The 20809-nt window shown below is 37.9% G+C and overlaps 1 protein-coding gene across 3 annotated transcripts in view; it reads right to left on the bottom strand.

Moving 5' to 3' along the window:
- The window catches only part of LOC122798656 (leucine-rich repeat and fibronectin type III domain-containing protein 1-like protein), a 4504452-nt gene that overhangs the window by 47646 nt on the left and 4435997 nt on the right, over positions 1–20809 (bottom strand). For 2 of the 3 annotated variants that reach the window (XM_044067745.1, XM_044067750.1), the window contains exon 9: positions 16382–17428. In XM_044067745.1, the coding sequence (XP_043923680.1) occupies positions 16909–17428 (520 nt within the window). In that variant the 3' untranslated portion in view covers positions 16382–16908. Of the gene's footprint in view, positions 1–16373; positions 17429–20809 lie in introns of all 3 variants that reach the window. The other variant, XM_044067758.1, reaches the window with a different exon arrangement.

Here is a 20809-nt window from a genome sequence, read left to right on the forward strand (position 1 = left end):
GCTTGATATGTGAGATTATGTTACCTGAATATAGACAGTTGCACTGCCATGAATATGTGAGTTTGTGCCACCTGAATGCAAACACCTGCATCATGGACACATGAAATACAAATGACACACAGGCCAGTGGGATCATATGTGCTTCAGCTGCTATGCTGGAGGTAGACTATATTTCCCAAAAGAGTAACACATATGTGCTTCAGCTGTTATGCTGGAGGGAGACTATATTACCCAAAAGAGTAACACTTTTCACATTCTATGTTGCCAGAGTCCCATTTTTCCATTAACTCATTAAACCTCAGTAATATCTATATGTGAATTCCTGCATTCATCAGACTGCAAGTAGTAGTGTTAAATAAAAGTTGCTTATTCACCCAAGTACCATCTGCAGAATGCCTGGTTTATAATGCTTGTATATTATATTACAGATTAAAAACTAAGGATATGGACATTGATATCTCATGTTTTGGGCATTTTATTTGTTATGCCACGTGTCTCAGTCTTGAGTTATACATTAAAGACAGAACTGTTCCAAAGTAAGTATGTGTGCCACTATTTGATTTATCTTCCATTTTTAATTTATCATGGCAAAACTGATTTATTATTAGTTTCCTTCATGTGGCTTCCCTGTGACATCATGACTGTTCTGCTAATCCCACATTAGTCTGTTGCTTAATACCTCCTGGAATTGTCATCGCTGATTAACATCATCAAATCAGACTAAACCAGATTTGTCCAGCCCTTGATGTCACATGTCACATCTGATTCTCTACTTAGGTAGCAGGTTCCAAGATAAATAACATGGCTGCAATTTTCAAATATTTCATTCATGTTTCAAGGCTAGAATAAAATGCATAATATCAGGTATTGATTTTGCAGCCCTGAGACCTGGATTATGCTCTCTGGGTATCAAGAGAGCCACCACAACTTCATGTCTATCCAGTTCTTTAAAAACCACCTTGTGAGGTGTCATTTAGTTCCTGCTGTTCAGAGATTTCCATGATCTAGAAGGGAAAACAAGTGCTACCTCATTAAAGTTCTGTTTTCTTTGTCCTGTGTTTGTTGGTTTAGGTTACTTTTGATACCAATACGTCAAAACGTTGATGATAGAAGCAATGAGGGTAGAGGTCAGTAAATTCCAAAAGTAAGCAAACCAAAAATCTAGGAGAAAATAAGTAAGTCATGCTAAACCTTTTCTACAGGTACTATGTTAGAACTGTAGCAGTAGTACAATATGTTAAACATTTACTTCAAATGCTATGCTAACACATACGCAGTACAAGGTTGGTCTGTGGGGAGAATTCGAGCATCAGGGTAAAAAGCTATTTAGTGTTATACAAAAGCCTTTTACAGGCTTTGGGGACCCATGTATTAGCAAACACACTCAGAGAAAAGTCTGCTTGAGTGGGAGTGAAGAAAAATAGTTTAAATCATTTTTTTTCGTAAGCCAAAGCTTAATGTTGGCTTTCAGCTGCACAGAGGCAGTGGTGCAGGCTATTCAGGCACACTGTGCGAGCAAGCACAACTAAACAATTTAGTGTGAAAATATACAAGTAATACACTAATACCCAAATAAACCACTATGCTAATACACTAAATAAACTATTAGTGTAGGTCAAAAACAACTTATACATGCTTCGGAGTCTCATGTAAAAGCATGCAGACTCAGGGAAAGATCCGGTTGCATGGGAGATTATGAAAATTAGTTTAAATCAGTTACTGTAGTACAACAAAGCCTAATGTCGGCTTTCAACTGCACAAGCGGCAGTGCTAGTAACTGAGAGAGCAAACAAAACTAAACAGTTTAGTGTAAGGATATACAATAATAGACGATTTCACTACATAAGTAAATATACTTGATATACTAAATAAACTATTTAGTGTAGCTCAAACCACCGTATATAGGCTTCGGAGGTCCATATGTAGGAAGGGACACTCAGTGAAAGGTCCGCTTAGGTAGAAGTTAAGGGAATAAGTTTAAACAGGTGTTGTAGTACACCAAAACCTAATGTCGGTTTTCAACTGCACGAGCGGCAGCGCTAGTAACTGATCGGACCCACTGAGCGAGCAAGCAAAACTAAACAGTTTAGTGTAAGGATATACAATATTAGGCTATTTCACTACATAAGCAAATCTACTTAATATACTAAATAAACTATTTAGTGTAGCTCAAACCACCATATATAGGCTTCAGAGGTCCATATGTAGGAAGGGACACTCAGTGAAAGGCCCGCTTAGTTGGAAGTTAAGGGAATAAGTTTAAACAGGTGTTGTAGTACACCAAAACCTAATGTTGGCTTTTAGCTGCATGAGAAGCAGCGCTACAAACTATTCAGACCCAACTGTGCGAGCAATCACAGCTGAGCAGGACAAGTAGTAATTAAACACTTTCAAGAACTCCACATGGAAGATGGAGTTCAGGGAGCCGAGTCAGGGAGATCAATCAAACACTTCCAAACAGCGTTTTTAGCTCTAGATAGATAAGCCAGGGAAGATTGCTACTAATCCACCAATCTCAGCTTATAACAACACTTGCAAAGCCTTCACAAGCAGTCTCATAGGGCTAAATCAGAAAGTGCGAAAAGGCGCCAGCAGTGTAAATTCACAGGCACTCCACAATTTAAATATAACAAGTTAAAGATACACACTTTCAATAAATCATTCACAGCAGCTAGTACAAATTGGTTATTTGGCACAAAAACATTACAAGCATTTGGCATGAACAGCGGCAACAAATTAGATGGGTTAGATGCTGCGTGCGGAGCAGACAGCAGCCAGGGCTTATCCTAATTCCTAATTGCTGGACAAAGGGAGTTTTAAAAAGATGGTGCCCCCCCCTCCCAGGCCCAGGGTATTTATGGGAGTTCAAGGATAAAGGTGGAGAGGGGAGGGCAGTAGGGGGTAAAGAGTAGTTGTAGGTGGGAGGGGCAAGGGAGAGACAACTACCGAGAGGAAGAGAGAGACAACTTCAGAGAGGAGCATGGGATACTTTGCAGTACAAGGTAGAGGTGCAATTTAACAGAGGGGTAGAAATGGTACAGACTGAGAGAAAAGTGGACAGGAAGAGTAAGAGTCAATGGAGAGGTAAAACTGAAACTAAGGATTAGTACAGGAGACAGATAACAGATGCAGTTACAAAAAACAATCAGCACAACTGACTCCAGAAGGTAAGTTTGAAAAGACAGATGTGGGAAAAGGGTAGTGAGAATTAAGCCTAGAAGAGATGGGTGTGGACAATAGAAGTAGAGGGTAAAGTGAGAGGACTAAATAGTAGTTAAGGAAGAGCAGGGGAAAACTAATGCAAGTGTCAGGGCATAAGAGACAAGAGAGAACAGCTGGTGTAAGGGAGCCCCCTGGTGGACAGGTCTGATAATCACAAGGCTGATAGGAGGGAGTTAAGTACAAACAAGGAAAAGGTTGCTGGACAAAGGGAGTTTTAAAAAGGGGATGGGAAGAGAGTGTATGAGGTACAGCGGGGGGGGGGGGGTTAGAGGCTGCTGGCTGTCCTAGCTCTGGACTTTCTCTAACCATGTAGTATAGGTACAATAGTAGAAAATCTTTCTGGTAGGAATTATTCCACAAACATACTTTGCTGGTGTCCTTTGGAGAGGGATTGTAGGGTGGATTATTCAGTAAGGTGAGCCTCCAATAAGTTGGAGAGGGTCCTTTATGCTCCTAAAGACTAGTGCAGATAGCACAAGATGAGCAGATAATTTGCTGGTGTCCTTTGGAGAGGGATTGTAGGGTGGATTATTCAGTGAGGTGAGCCTCCGATAAGTTGGAGAGGGTCATTTATGCTCCTAAAGACTAGTGCAGGTAGCACAAGATGAGCAGGTAATTTGCTGGTGACCATTGGAGAGGGATTGTAGGGTGGATTATTCAGTGAGGTGAGCCTCCGATAAGTTGGAGAGGGTCCTTTATGCTCCTAAAGACTAGTGCAGGTAGCACAAGATGAGCAGGTAATTTTCTGGTGTCCTTTGGAGAGGGATTGTAGGGTGGATTATTCAGTGAGGTGATCCTCCGATAAGTTGGAGAGGGTCCTTTAGGCTCCTAAAGACTAGTGCAGGTAGCACAAGATGAATAGGTAACGCATGGGTTAGATGCTGGGAGCATTGCAGACAGCAGCCAGGGCTTATCCTAATTCCTAAAGATCAATATATCATGTATATCATATATCAATAACAATACATACCTCTAAGTTGTTTGTCTGTACTAAGTTAGAGGTAAGATTATCACGAATGAGAAGCAACACTCCACCACATCTTATGTTACTTCTGAGGCATTTGTGTTTAACAAAGTCACGACAAAATAAGTCTGCAGAGTCCTATCCTTTCCTAATCCTAGGGGAATGAGTGCTTCTCTAGATACTAGAATATTTTACCAGTTTATCTGTGGTACCTCTGCCCAGTCTTGAACCAGTTTATATATCTGGCAGTTGTCATATTGCTGGGGTCTTGCTTGCAGGATCCTAAGCATTACTTTGGTGGCATGTGACTCAAGTGCAATGGTTCGATAATTTGAGCATTCCTTAGCATTTCTCTTTTTTGTGGGGTTTGGAATATAAATTGGAATTTTCCAGTCCAATGACCATTATTGTTTTTCCACATTTACTTGCAAATTCCAAACAGTACTATAGCAGTATCATTTTGTAGGATTTTAAGTAATGAGGCTAGAGTTATATCACTTCCTGTGATCTTGTTTTAGCAAGCCTTACTAAATTGTCTGTCTTGACATCAGAGAATATGCTACTGTATGCATCCGTGATGTTCTGCTCCTTCATATATAATTCTATACGTTCCTGCCAGCTGTTGTTAATATCTCCTGATTATTTTAAGTCTCTCCCATACTTATCTTCTATCATGCACATTTTACATAAAAGTCATCTGTAGTACCAATGTTCTTGGAATGAGCTTTTGTCATTCCCATTCTACTGTTTTCTTCCATCTCCTTGCACTGCTTATTTAGATACGCCTCCTTATCTTTCTTTGCTATTCCCCTTCACTCTGACATATTTTTTATTTTCTTGATTGCCTTTTGCTCACCCTCTTTCCTTAGCCACATGTAATCCCCCCCATAGACAGTCATTTTGTCTTTTTATTCTTCTTTCTGTTTGGACTATTTTTGATACCATTTCCTGGACAATGTCATGAACTTCTTTCCTTAGATTTTAAATGCCATATCCAAATAGATCTAAAGCCATAAATCTATGTATGCTTCACCTCCACTAAATATTCGCTTAGAATTGTTGAACTTGTATTGCACTGACCAAGATTTTCTTTCAGTTTTCTTTAACTTAATTGTAAACGTTGCAGTGTCAGCTCTGGATCTTGCTTTTGCTTACTTCAAATAACTCTTCCACCTCAGATTGTAATGTATATAGTTAATCTGATTTCAGTATTGACCATCTGGTAATAGCCATGTGTAAAGCCCTCTCTTAATTTATTATAAGAGAGTGTTTGGTATGAATAGCGAATTGGCTTGGCAAAGTTCAATTAGTTTGCGTCTTACTTCATTTCATACTTCAAGGCCAAAACTACCAGCTATTGCAGCTGTACTCCCCTATGATGAAAGCGACATCATTTTTAATGCCATTTTCAAATGTTACTGCAGAGCCTCAACAAAATGATCATCTTCCTTAACATCTGTAGTTGCAGCATAAAGTTGTATCACTTTAATGTTGAATGGCTAACCTTGTACTCTGATTGAAATCACGCTATCATTTTTGGGTTGTAGCAAGCATTATGTTTGACATGCTTTCATTAACTATAGTGATATCATGCCTGCCTGGGGTGAAAAATGTGTCCCATTTCAGCAAGGCTGAAAGGAAATAATGATAACTACAGATACTCATTTCCTTTTATTAGTACCTTTATTCCCATGCCCATGGCAGTCAAGCCCATGTATACTATAAAGTCAACCTTCCACTTCTATCCATGCTGTGGATGTGCAAGTGAGAAAGAAAAGACAAAGAATTTCACCTATCACTTATTTTTAAAATTGTTAGGTCCCCTCAGACCTCATAACACTGGCCCAGCCTGCTGTGCCCATGTCTACTTTGGGTCTACCAGCCATCCTCCTACCACCGGACTATTCCGGTATTTGCTGGGGCCAGTTATGGATTCTAAGGGTGTCCTGAGTGCACAGCCATTTGTGCTTTCATTTCAGCGGGGGGGGGGGGGCTCTTTTTATATGCCTTAACCACTTTCCATTTCCCCACCTGTCACACACTTGTTGACTATGTCCAAGTGCAACTCCCCTCTTTGGACCATGCCTCCCCTTAAGAAGCATTATTGATGAACATCCCCTGAAGATGGGCATGCCCATCCTAACCCTGCTCTACTGTCAGTCATAAAAGCAACAATTCAAACCCAGGCTGGCTCCACTGTAGTCAGGCTTTATCCATGTGTTCCATTGGCGTGTCTTTTAGCTGTCACTATTGATGGGCTAATAGTGTTTTGCCCTTAGCCTTAAACATCACTGCAGTGTTTCAGAGGTGCATCTTTAACACATGGCCTGTAACTGTGGCTTGGTAGTGTGTGTGTTTTATCTTGTTCTTTTCCTTTTTGATAATTTTCTTTTATTAAATTTTTTCAATGCATAAGAAAAATGGGTACTGTTCCGTTATTAGGGCAAAAGTTCTAATGAGTAATTGGAATGTTTTATTAGGAGAGAGTAAAAGGTCCACTGAAATCATTGATTCTTGTCAGAAATTAAGTAAAATGTTTTTTTTTTCGTTATCATCCATCATTGCCATTGTTGCCTGTCTAGGTGTGTACAAATACATCTAGATACTTTATTACCTTGTAAGGGGTGTTAACATTTAAGGGGTCTCATTTGTTTAATTCAAACCTCCAAGAAACACACTAGGGAATTTGTGTGTGTGTGTGTGTGTGTGTGTGTGTGTGTGTGTGTGTGTGTGTGTGTGTGTGTGTGTGTGTGTGTGTGTGTGTGTGTGTGTGTGTGTGGAAAAGTACAGAAAAATGAAGCAAAACAAAACAAAACAAAACAAAACAGAAAAAAAAAGTTGGTTCACCAGGTTGCACTAATTCACATAATAAAGGGACCAAACTGAAAAGTCTATAGTATTTAAAACACAGAATTAATAAGATTTTCAAGTACAGTAATTGAATGCAGGACATAATTCAGGTTTTAGTCAGGACAGATGCATAATAATTTGATGCAAACTTCTCACTGATGCTTTCCAGTATGTCAATGTATGTCAATGTCAGCTGGGACTTTACATTCAAAACTCCAGTCTTGGACTGCTTGGGAATAGCATATCATCTATTTCAAACACCATAGATTTTTTAACTTTTTCAAAGCTTTTAAAGGTAAGGTTTTTAGCCATTGACCACTGACAGCAGAACTGCAGTTAGGTTGTCCTGTACCGTTTGTTGTTATCCTCTAATAGTTGAGAACCAAAAAAAAGCAGATGTTCTACTCACAGACTTCTTGCTACCACTTTTAGAAGTGGTTTGCAACAGTTAAAGTACCACACAAAAAAACACTTCTGTGGTAAAGCCATGACAGCAAATACATTATCAAAATTAATTCCTGAATGTCAGTACCCTACTTCAGCACAATCTGCATCTGCCATTTGTGCCCCCTAAGATCTTGTGCCTTGGGCAGCAGACACCCTATGCCCCTACCTAGCTATCAGCTTAGAGATTATATTGTGAACTATCATGTTGAATAATAATCACTTTCTGGTCTGATAAAAACACCAAATGATTGTGGGAGTGTGTCTTTGATTTGTCTTTTATTTTGACATACATTGCATTGCACTCTATATCTGGCAGCTTTTAGCTGCTTCTTTTACCCCCCTTCTGTTAGCCCACCACCCACTCCCAGCCATTTTGAAGGACTCATTGAGTGTACAGTTTATTATCCACTCAGGTTGCCTTTTTCCATTTATTCTCTACTCTTTCAATGAAAAATCATATTCTAAGTATTAAAAACAGAACAAAGCAGCACTGGGTAAAGAACCTCTTGAGATCCACAGAAGTAAAATGTTCAACAACAAAAGAGGCTCACCACGATAGCATAAAATCAACACTCGTTTAATCCACTGAAGTTAAAAGTAAGCGCTTTCACGTTGCCAGAACGCTTCTTCAGACTTTAATGACTGCTATACAAAGCTGAATGTTTTATATAGTCACATGAACTACACCTATCAATAAAACCTATTAACCAATTAAAGAATTCAAGGCATAGCATACTTAAGAAATACTCATAACAAAGCTACAAAGATATGTATAAAAACCAATACATATAGATGAGAGACACATAATACATATAATATATATATATATATATATATATATATATATATATATATATATATATGTACATATATATGAAAATATACATATATAAACATATATAGGTATAATATACAATGTGTAAAAAAATTCTCAGAACAACATATAGATACCAGCAGCAATGAATACCTTTAAAGCAGAAAAATGGAAAAATATAAGACATTTTCTTTATAGCTATAATGTTGAATGAAAGAGTTACACTCAAACCATTCTTAGCCGCCCACCCCTATACACGTTAAAAATGTTATAGCTATACTGTAAACTTTATAGCTATAAAGAAAATAGATGTAGTTCATGTGACTATATAAAACATTCAACTTTGTATAGCAGTCATTAAAGTCTGAAGAAGTGTTCTGGCAACGTGAAAGCGCTTACTTTTAACTTCAGTGGATTAAACGAGTGTTGATTTTATGCTATCGTGGTAAGCCTCTTTTGTTGTTGAACATTATATTCTAAGTATTGATTGAAATTTGCACCTTTGACTCATTAATAGCTGACAGAAGTCAGCTAATTAAGTATCACATTCTTGACTCCTAGCAGGCTGAATCACAGTTGCCCACTGCTGAAGTCAGAAGAAAAAATAAATGTGTGAAAGCCTTTTTTATCTTAATAAGAAAAGCAGCTTTTTACATTTCTTGTTCATCTAAATTCATTTAGTCACATTTAATGTGATTAATCACAGCACTGATTATCACAAATTCAGTGATCTGATTAGGTTGCAATGAAGCAAAAGCATTTTGTGCCATACCTTTCATATGCTATTGGCTTGAATGGGACAAGACAAGGCAATTTAAAGAACTAGCACAGCAAACATGCTTAACAGAACTGCTGGATTAGTGCTGGCAGATGTACTCATCTTTATGCAATGAGATTTGAGAACATTAAAGGATCAGTGGAACTGCATACGTTGTTTATGCAGAATCAGACTAAACTTTGCATAGGAAACAGGATTCACATTTCTGATTTCCATTATTTATATGTCATATAGTAGTCCTTGTAGATATAGGGCAATCCAGAGTAGACTATGTTCCGCAAATATGATGTCCTACTGGAACAAACCTAAAAGCAATATTTGTAGTAACATTGCAGAATGGCAGGGGTTCTCTACAATGATACTCCAAATCTTTACAATCTGGAGATCAAGATTTCTTTAAAACACTTAATTTATACTACAAAGATATGTAGAGGATTATCCCACAATGCATAGTGTTCTACAAGTTCCTGAGAGGTCCAGCTTTCAGGTTACTCTTAGACATTGTACTTTTTATTGTGTCTAGAACACTCAGTCCATAGGGATAATATCAAGGTCATGTGGACAGTCTTAGTAGCACAACAGGTGGCACACTCCACTTTGGTGCAGAAAGCTGCAGGTTTTAGTCCTACACCAGGTATTTGCTTTATGTTTCTAGTAATGTTTCTATAGTGCAGCATAAGGGAGTTGCTGCACTACTGAGCGTGCCCTACTTCAAGTGAGATGTTAAACTAAAGCCCCATTTGCCTGAGTTGGTGACAGCTCAGTTTGATATAAAAGATCCCATGGCATTTATCCAAGGGAGCAGGGGAAGTTCCCTGGTGACCTGGCCAAGTTTCCCCTAGTCAGTATAAATATCATGTTGGATCATCCTTGAAAAAAGACCACTGGCCTAGTGAGACTAACCCAGTCAAAAAAGAACAAATAAATAAATTAAATAAAATAACATACCAAAAAAACTGAAAATCAACCCTGGGGGAAAGAGATACCTGTGTGTGACAGATCATCAATGTGTATCATGGAAGAAGCCAACACTCCCTGTAAAACATTTCTTTAAGAACTCAGTAGATGATTTAATGGGTGATAGGAAATACATATTGGATTATATCAGTAAGCCCTTTACAAGATCAGTCAACTACATTCTTGATATTGAAACTTATAAGCCAAAGAAGTCATTTTCCATACTTCAAGCTACCTGCTATATGGAGTAATTCTCGCACATTCAGTGTAAACAAAGAAATCCTCCAGCCTTTAATACCATAAGTTGGTTTCAGCCCAGTTCTCAGAACAATTGCAGTAATTTTGATCATATATGGTTTTAGCTTAATGACCTCCTTCAACATTTTATGGAAAACATTTTTAAATTTTGCCTGAATGCACTTTATAAAATATGGACATACTCAAAATGAGATAATGGGAAAATTAATTCAATATAAGACTCTTTATTGGTTTCATAGACTATACAATGAGCTAGGGAAACACTGCATATAAAGAACTCATTAAAGTTCTGAAATCCAGAATTAAATACATAATAAAGAATAAAACAGAAGTAGCATTAGAAAATATAGATTTTGATTGTACAGTTGCCATAAGATCATATAAACTAGTAAGGAGAGATAAAAGGAAGACATTTAAGCATATTCTACCTGGAATTTAAAAGTAATACGTGAAGACTAGATGTCTCCCTGCCATTCTCACCCATTTTTAGAAAGATTACTTTTGCCAAATCACAGTGGCTATGTTTTCCCATTTCAAACTTAAAACACATTCAGCAGCACAGTCATTATCTCTAATGCTCTACTTTTCTGTACTTTTGTTCTTAATGAAACTTTTATTATCATTACTTTAAATTATTAGCTATTGAATTACATGGTCTCACAGCATAAACTTATAACTGAACTCAGTGACCATATGAAATTATTTAATTTCACTAGGAAACTTGTGTTAGAAACATTGTCATTTAACACATGGGAATGATAGCACTTCTTACAGATATTGCAGGCCTTTTTCTTTCTAAGCGTTGACTACAAATTGTAAACGTGCATATGGGCAAACAGGCTAAATGCCCTCTTGTACATGTTTGTGGACTCTCACTGGTGTAGCTGCATTCTATATAGACAGATCCAAGATCACATCAATAAGCTGTCCTCTATTAGCCAACATCATGGCGTTGATGGATAAATCCCTGACTATGGGCAGGTGACTTGAGTTTGATTAGCAGCTCAGGTTTCTGAGGGATGGGCATGGTCATTTAGAGGAAAGGGTGCTCATTTAACAGACTTCCTGAGTGGAAGCGTAGTCCACAGAGGGGGGCAAGCCCTCAGACATTGTTAATGAACACTGGAGGGCGTGACAAGACTAGATCATAATATAAAACTCCCCTGCAGCAGCAAAAGCTTCCTCCTTCCAGGAGGCCATTAATATCCATGCTGTTCACAGATCATTTGGAGATGTCCACGAGATGAATAAGGAGAAGGTAGTCCTGGCAATAGATAGGAGCAATTGGACTGAAAGAATGGATGAATCTCCAAAACAATAGATCTTACCCAGTTTGGATTTGTCAAGGAGACATCATGCTGTTAAACCTGGTGGACTTTTTTCAGGCAGTCACTAGGGCCCTGGATGAGGGGAAATCTGTGCATACAGCCTACCTAGACCTAGCCAAGGTATTTGACACTATACCTCACTCCGGCATCATTGACAAACTCTCCCAGCTAGATATCAACCCTTATATCATAAGGTGGATTGTGAACTGGCTCACTGATAGAACCCATGCTGTCAAAATAGGGGATTCCACCTCCAACAGCAGACCTGTAACCAGTGGTGTTCCACAGGGATCAGTCCTGGGGCCTATACTGTTCAGAATCTATTTCTCCAAAGTACGAGTTAAATCCAAGGGACTGTGGCTGACAAAGTTTGCTGATGACTGCAAACTGGGTGCGGTGATAGAATCTCCAAATGATGTCAACATCCTTCAAGAAGGTCTTATGCAAACAAATGAATGGTGCCAAAATCATGGCCTCAAACTGAATGCACAAACAATGTAATATCATCCCTTTTGTTAACAGCGATGTTTCTGCAAACTGCCACATCAATGCCAATACTGTAAGTATGCACACAGTGGTGAGAGATCTGGGCACTTAACTTGACAACAACCTTGTGTTTGTCCTTTGATCACCATGTTTCCACACTGGTAAGAAGGGCATTCTATTTGGCTCATCTCATAATTAAGTGCATTGCCTTGAGAATTACTCTTCACTTATTAGGCCAATAATTCAGTACAACACCCCTTTTGGTATGTACCTTTCAAAGCACCTGCAGCAATAGGAGAGACCACAAAAGTTCCTCACAAGAAAATTCAAGGTCTTCAGCAGCTATCCTATGTGGATCGGCTGAATTTACTGTCACTTTATTCTGTTTCATATAGACTACTCAGAGGCGATCTTTGCCTTGAGTATAAGGTGATGCTTGACCCCATTTTATTGGAAATGCTGCACATCCAGAAGTCATATGGTACACAGGTTACTCATTCTAAGGACCTAAATCTGGTATGTGACATCAAGAGACGAGATTTGTCTCCCAGAGGTTACCATGCCTTTGTAACAGACTCCCACTTCATGTTAAACCGACCATCTCATTGGCTCTCTTCAAATGCAATCCTGACAATTGGATGGGCAGCCATAAATTCACCCAAGGGGTTCCACCTGTATCCCTGTTGGACAGGGGCAATAGGTGCTGATCGTGGTAACAAGGGTAAATTTGGCTAGACTTCTAAGGGCCCTTGGGTTATTAGCCTAGTAACTTCCTATAATCCCATGATCCTATGAAGCAGGGAGAGGGGAACATAAACTATCCCATATTCTGCCTTAAGCAACTCAAGCATAATAAGTTTTAAATATTCTTAGCCTTGGCACAAAGAAGGGCAGGTTAAACTGTGGTAATTGTTTTTAATTCTGCGACATGTTAATGTGAGTCCAGAAATATTGACATTGAATGAGTAAAAATATAGACTTGCATCTACTAGTAAGTCCAAGGTTGCCATGTCATGGAGTATTCCCTGTTTTCTGATACAGTATATATATATATATATATATATATATATATATATATATATATAAGTACTGGGAATGTAGAGGGTGCAGGCTGACACATTATGTGCAAGTGGAGGGGATGTAGGAGGTCTTGTCCCCTGCAAAAAACAATTTTAAAGGAGAACAGCAATTTTTGGCATTTGCTCTTCTCCTGCATTATTGTATTTTTTTCTAATAATGATATTCACAATTACAAGACTTCGAATTGCAGTAGCATTTTACTTTCTTTGCAGCCAATAGAATTCTTTACTTTCCCCATACATGCATTTTTACTGTCCCCATGTTTTACATGTTTCTTATCCTATATTAAATCCAACCCCTTTTATATTCATGAATTGGACTGACTAGAGGTTTTAAAGCACTTATTTTTCTCACAATAACATACTTGATCCAAGATATCATGGCAATGTGTGCACATCTGGCACATCTCCGTATCCTTACCATAACATCCTTGTACTGTACGCAGATGCTATTATTGCATTTTCATCAATCTCTCTCTCTCTCTCTCTATATATATATATATATATATATATATATATACACATATATATATATATATATATATATATATATATATATATATAAAACCCTCCGTTTCAGAAAGATAACATATCAGGGTACTCTAACAACCTATGCATTTCTGAGATGGTACTTAGGAACTTCACTTCCTTATCCCAAGTACCTTCTTTTATAAATTTCTTGTGAATTTGGAATGAACTTCCTTATCTAGGCATTTTTCCTAAAAATAATAATTAGGATAGAAACTCTAATACTACTAAAGAAAATCAGCAACTACAGCTTCTTGTCAGGGAACAGCTTCACCTATTTCTACACTTTAAACCAAACTTAAGTACAAAATTAAATGAATGATTCTCATATGTGTTGATTTACTACATCCAGTTTGCTTCCCTTGTCTCAGAAATGAAGCAATCTGTTTTAACAGCTTATGTTGCATTATGTGGTATCTGACATTACTATTTCATACCACTCTGTGCCCATCGGTATATAAAAGACTCCATAGATAAGACTTGTACTTCTATGCCAGCTGATGCAGCCCTGTGTTCTGATGAATTGGTTTCCACCTATTCATCCATAGAGGAAGATACACACATTACTTCATTCCGTTGTTTACATCACTTTACTCTGCTACCCTCTGTCATGACATCCACTGATGCCATAACTATAGTAAATGCCATCTCTAATCTCTTAATCTTTTCTGTATTTTGTCCCCAAAATATCTTATGGTTCTCTTTCTAGTTCTCATTTTGATTCTCATCCTAAATTAAAGCACCACAAAGTCATCATATTCTAGTTTTTTTCATTTGATTTCATCCTTCTTTCATTTCCAGAAGCATTATCTGGAAATTTAACAGCCTGATTTTTGTTGTCAGTTTTTCAGTGAAAGATGTCCTATCAGATACATGTGCAAAAATCAAGATTCATACTACAACAGTAATTTCTATTTGAGAATAAAAGGCCTGATCTTCTTACAGTTATTAAGTCTATAATTGTCAATATTCTCTGGCAATAGCTGATGTTGCTTTTCATGTTTCAAAATACCATGAGGTATATTCCCATGCTCCAGCTGCACTGTTATGTCAAGAGACCTCAGTTAAATAATTGCCTATACCTGGCATTAAAACAGGATTATAAGCAGCCATGCATTTCTGCTTCACAAAATGAAAGTTACTACTTCTCTGTCTATATAGTACTACTATTTCACTGCAGTGGAGAATAAGCCATGGACAATTGTTCCTCGATTCTTTTTTTCCTCATTCCCCACAGACTTTTGTAAATTGCATTTTTAATTTATGCGCTTTCCACTCAGGTCCCAAAGGCAAACTTAAATATACAATACAATAGACAGATGGACAAACAGACGGTTTAGTGTTATCAATGAACCGATATGTTACTGAGTAGTTGGAAAAAGCCCACCCTGTAGTCAGGTATTAGAAATGAACCTAGAAATTTTGAGATAGAAACTTTAAAAAAATGAGCAGCTGCGCTGACTCATTATAAGATATGTTGTTCTTATCCTCACCTGTTAATCTTGGAGAAGCTTAATCAAATGCTAGCAAGAGTCACGTAATGTATTTGCAACGATTCACTTTCACACACAAAAGAATGGATAGTTTTAGCTATCCTTTTCCGCCAATTATTTCTAAACTACACTTAAACATCTTGATTCAGCAGCTACAAATTGTAACACATAAACCTGCATACTGTTGAAAAAAATGAGCTGTCTTACTTCAACAAAGCTATGCCCTGGAAATCTCTACTCATCATATTGGGTTTTATGAACTTACTTAGTTACCTAATTTCTGAGCAAAGTTATGAATACTGATGCACTGCGTAAATCAGGACTACTGTTTCCCTCATCTTTTATATACCTTTTAGTAGATAACAATATACCACTTATTCTTAGAAAACTGACAGGTCTTAAATGTAATTAATGTGCATTTACCTGACCTCATTTTCTTTTTACGATAGTAGCACTTTAATATCTTTCTCCATCTTATTTTCATGTTTATTCTTGTTCTTTTCCTCCATGTTTTTCTTCCAAAAGTTTTAAGACAAATATCAGTTGATCAGCCAGTTAATTAAAACAGAAAATAATTACAACAGGCTCCTACCAGAAATACCAGCCAAGTCTTATTCAAATGGTACTCATATATAATTCTTTGTATATTAAGTGTGTCCAAGGGTAGACTCAAATGCACTCAAGTAAGTCCATTTTAGGAGCAGCTGTCAGAAAAAATGGCTTATAGAGGCCAAAAGATGACCCTGACTGTCAAAAACATTGCTTGTAACATAGAACCGTGCAGAGTTCTGTTACGTATAAAACTACTCATATGAAAAACAGCCTCTTTTTTATTGTTGTAGGGCTAACAACTGAGAAAGCTCCATTCTTTCTTCAGTGTGTGAGTGGCAGCATTTTAAGAAATAAACATATTTTGAACATGAGGTATGTTGGTGGTAAAATGTAAGATTGAGAACAAAATAATTCTGGCACAACCCTGACTATGCTTACCATTTTCTGTGAGAAGCCATTGCTTGACACACTCTTTTGGCAGAACAAAAGCTCTGCTTCCTCATCATCTTGCTTATTTGTAAGACTATTACCAGCTGGTTAGCTACATTCCTCTGTTTCTGGCTTTTATTTACTGACAAACTACATTTAACACAAATATTTATCTAAGACCAGTTTACCTTCATACCTTGAATCCGGGGTGCATTTGGTGTAATTCAGTGCACACCTGTGAAATTTCATCTCAAGGCTAATGCTGGCACGCATTTGGCACACTGTGGAATCCTGAGGAAGTCATTCATTTTAATAATCCTCTGCAAGTTCACTCAAATTGTGAAAGCGGGTAGAAGCAGGCTCCACTGAAATCTTGTTACATTCCCTTTGGAATATCCTGGACACAATGAATTTTGAAAACATATTTTTAACCTCTGTCTGATTATGAAAGACAGTGAATTAGTCTTTATGAAACTCAAGTTAGTAATGTTTGCCAGGATATTTTATAATGGTGGTGATTGCAGTATTTAGGACCAGAGTTGAGATTGCAAACTGATTATATTTGTTAGCTAGGCTGCATTCCGGCTGAAAATTCCATACAATGTATATTCTCGCAGACTTGCTAAACTTCATTTAAAGAGTTTAAGGCAGTGCAACCTGGGTCTGTCTTTTTAATACTGCATCCGGAGGTGTCATGTTTCTGTACAACTATAGTAGCTTATGCTATTGTGGGGATAGGTCATCTGTTAATATGGTTGTTTCAGTCAAAGATTCCTTCCAGCATTCATGAGTTATATTGGAGTTAGCGGCACCTTTTGCAGATGCCCCTGAGTTCTCTAACAAAATCATCTCTTGCCTCTCTGAAGGTTTGGAAGTTGAGCAAGATGCATATCCACTGTGGTTCCCATTGGTCTGGGAGCAGACATTTGTGACAGCTGTACCTGTGTTTTTAGGATACTGATTATAGACTTTGTACTTCATTAGAAGGATGAAAATGAAGACTAGAACAGATGCAACAATAATTCCCCCAATAATGATGATCATGGTGCCGCCAAGGAACTGGGCGTGAAGAGATCGGCATTGTTTGTACTCAAATTCTGTGGTAAACTGTACACAGCCTACAGCTTTGGTGGCAGTTAAAGAAGTAAATTCATCTTCGTAGACAGCTAAAATGCATAGGTCATAGTCCCGACCGGAAGCCAAGTCACTCAATTGGAATGATGTGCTAGAAGGTGGAAGCATTCTAAAAGAAAAAAAAAAAACACTGAGGATTAGAATTTGTTTGTAGTAATACATACCATGAAAAAACAGAGACATAAAAAGTAGAGTTCTGAGTCCTTACTGTCATATCTTACTTCAATACACAAAATCATCACCGGTTGAAAATCATTACTTTGGCAATAATGCACTACAACTTCCTTTCCTGGCAAGAAAGATGTTTGACTGGTCCCATTAAAATGGACAATTTTGAAGATTACCTTACATCATATGAGGCCTAACCAACTAATGTAGCGCTTTACCAAAGATGTGGTTAAAATGAACCACTGGCTGCTCACCACAGCAATACTAGTGGCGCGTTTCTCCTCTTTCTGATATGATCTAAACTCATAGCACCAGAGGTGACTCTATCCACCAAAATGTTTCATTTCCATCATTAAAAACATATAGTCAAAATGTCTGTTTCTATGAATAAGCAAAAATCAGTATGTCTTACCTAAACAAATGGCAGAAATGCTTGCTTAGAAATTTAATGTTTTAGAGTGTTGGGATTTGAAATTATTTTAGGCTTATTGTATGTCTATTGTGGCATATATATTATTTTACATGCAAAGTAGGACAAACATACTCATACATTCCGTTTGATTTATTCTGTATATATGTGGGTTCCCTGCATTTTTATTAAATGAATTCCATTTATAATGGGTGCCACTGAAGTATGGAACATCTTCTGTTTTTTATTAATTATTCTTTACTTCTATGAAGGGACATACTTTGGGAATTAATGTAATCATGTTGTCATTAATGAAAGCATAGGAGTAAGCAGATAATGATTACAACATAACCAGTGAGTTTTTAGTACATTAGACCGACATCCATGAACAAACAGATCAAGGAGGACACTGCATGAAAAGCCACACAGGTAATCAGATGTGTATTAGGCATTGAATAATTACTGCAAGTCTGAACCAAGAATCATATAACTGAAGAGTTGCAGTAATTCAACAGCAGAGCATGTGACCGATAAGACATACATCATAATAAAGTTAAGCTAATACAGACGGGTTATTGCACACTCTCACATGCAGTGTAGAGCCATATTGCTGCATCATGTGCCCATCTGGCACAGGAATAGCAGCATATGGACAACAGAATGGCCACCGTAGATATACACAGCCAGGGGCCAACCTTGTTTATCATATAAATGAAGAGAACATTGAGTAGATAAAAGAGTGAGGAAGGGTAGTGCAATAAGAACAGGGAGAAACATAAGGAGGGAAAGAAAGAGACATTTTTTTAGGAAACATACAAAGAATAAGGGTAGGTAGTAAAGGTGGTGAGGTATGGCTGTGGATGGGATAGAGTGCGAAAGGTAAAAAAATAAAGGTAGAAGATATAAATGGACAAATATAGAAAACAGACTCAGACAGACAGGGAAGGTAGATACACAAAAGTGATGAGGGCAGGAGACAGGCACATAGAGAGGGTGGACAAGTGGTGACAGGGAGGATTTGGCAGCAAACAAGGAATGTGAATTAAATATAAAGGAGAGTAGACACCAGGAGAGTAACAAGGTATGGTACTGGCATGGCTGCATGTTAGAAGACTAAGAGTCCAACAAACCCAAGTATTATTAGTCTGCATGGCTGATGTCATGGACTGGTTGCACCCCTGCAAGTTTGATGAGTAGACCCTGCTAGACAAATGACTCTGTGAGTTGCAGCAAAAGGCAATTCATGTTTCTGATGTAAGCATTCAGTTGCTGCTGCAGCTTGGTGGTCACCAGTCTGTGCAACCGAGGCCAAAAAACAAGGGCAATTTGGTAGCTATTTGAAATATCAGCACTCACTACAGGGAGCCCATTAATGCTGAGATTGAGTGGTTGAAAAAAAAAAACTTACATATACTAAGTCTGAGATTGCCATTTCTTGGAATATTTTCTTTTTTCCAAGGTATGGAGATCTCATAGTTAATATGTATAAGATTGGGAGGTGCAGGAAGGCTTGCCCACACACCATGCAAAAAAAGTAAAAAAAAAAAAAAGCTTAAAGAAGAGCAGTTTTTCAGATTCACTCCTCTCCTGATTTTTTTAATTGTTTTTTGTCTGTATTGTTGATATGTGGCATTTTGTGTGCTGACAGTCCAATAGGGAGATGGGTAATCCTTCAGGACCACTTTCCAAAGAAGTGCTTTCACCATTTCCATTCCTGAGAAGTGGCCATTGATGGATACAGAGACCCCGCCAGCAAATCTTCAGCAAGGAACCTTTATAGTCTTGCTGAGGGGCAGATCTGGTGGCCATTGATAATCCAGTGGCAGAGGCATTGGCTGGTGCAGGTAGAACTAATTATTGCCTCAACTCCTCCTCTTTCACAAGTGGACCTACAGAAGGAAAACATTTTATTTTATTTTTATTTTACATTTGTTGACCAGGATAGTCCGACTGGATATATGTCCATTTTCAGCAGAGGCCCAGGGAGAAAAGCTCCAGATAACAAAGATAGAACATAAGAGATATGAGTCAAACATATTTACAAAGCCCTCTAGTAGGTATTCACAATATACACAGTGTGTAATAGTATACAAAACAACAGGTTGCAGCAAGCTATTATGAGCAAGAGATGCGTACAATATTAATTTAAATAAGGCATTGAATAAGTAGTGATTAGTACAGAGACAAAGCCTCTGCTCTTTAAAATACTGCTTGAGGCCTTTTTTGAAGAAACTTAGAGAAGGTTCGAGGGTAAGGTTAGATGGAAGTGAATTCCAAGTTTTACAAACAACGTTGGCAAACAGGGAGTCATCGGCTGAGTTACTGGCTTTGTGGGTTTGGACCAACAGTTTATTGTATGATCGTAGTTGCCTTGAATTACTGTGTGGCTTTATGATATTTCTGAGTGCCAGAGTATTTTCAGGGTGGTACATAATTTTGTGTGCTACTATAAGCTGATTGAACAGAAGTAGGCTAGGCAGTTCTAGCCACCCGAGAAGACTGAGGTTTTGACAGTGATGTGTCCTATATGTTGAGCCTATGGCAAATCTGGCAATATGGTTGTAACAGTGAGAGAGCTTACTAAGTTCAATTTTGCTCAAACTGGAGAGTATGGCGGAGGCATATAGAAGGGTAGAGAGTAGGTGTAAGCAGGGGATTGCAGTCCTAGCTAATGGAGTTAGAAAAGGTTTGCTTCTATATAATGAGCCAAGCTTCTTATTAATGTTTTTTATAGTTGTATTGCTATGCAGATCAAATTTGAAATTATGGTTCAGTGTTACTCCAAAAAATTAGTATAGTCATCAGGAGAGATAGAGGTACCATTGTTGGATGTTATGGAGAAGAAAATATGGGGTGGATCTACTGGTGGGGGTAATGAGGAGCAGTTTGGTTTTGTTGGAATTTAACAATAGA

This window comes from Protopterus annectens, chromosome 1.part0 (assembly GCF_019279795.1).
Source record: "Protopterus annectens isolate FY-2018-M chromosome 1.part0, PAN1.0, whole genome shotgun sequence".
NCBI classification, from domain to species: domain Eukaryota; kingdom Metazoa; phylum Chordata; order Ceratodontiformes; family Protopteridae; genus Protopterus; species Protopterus annectens.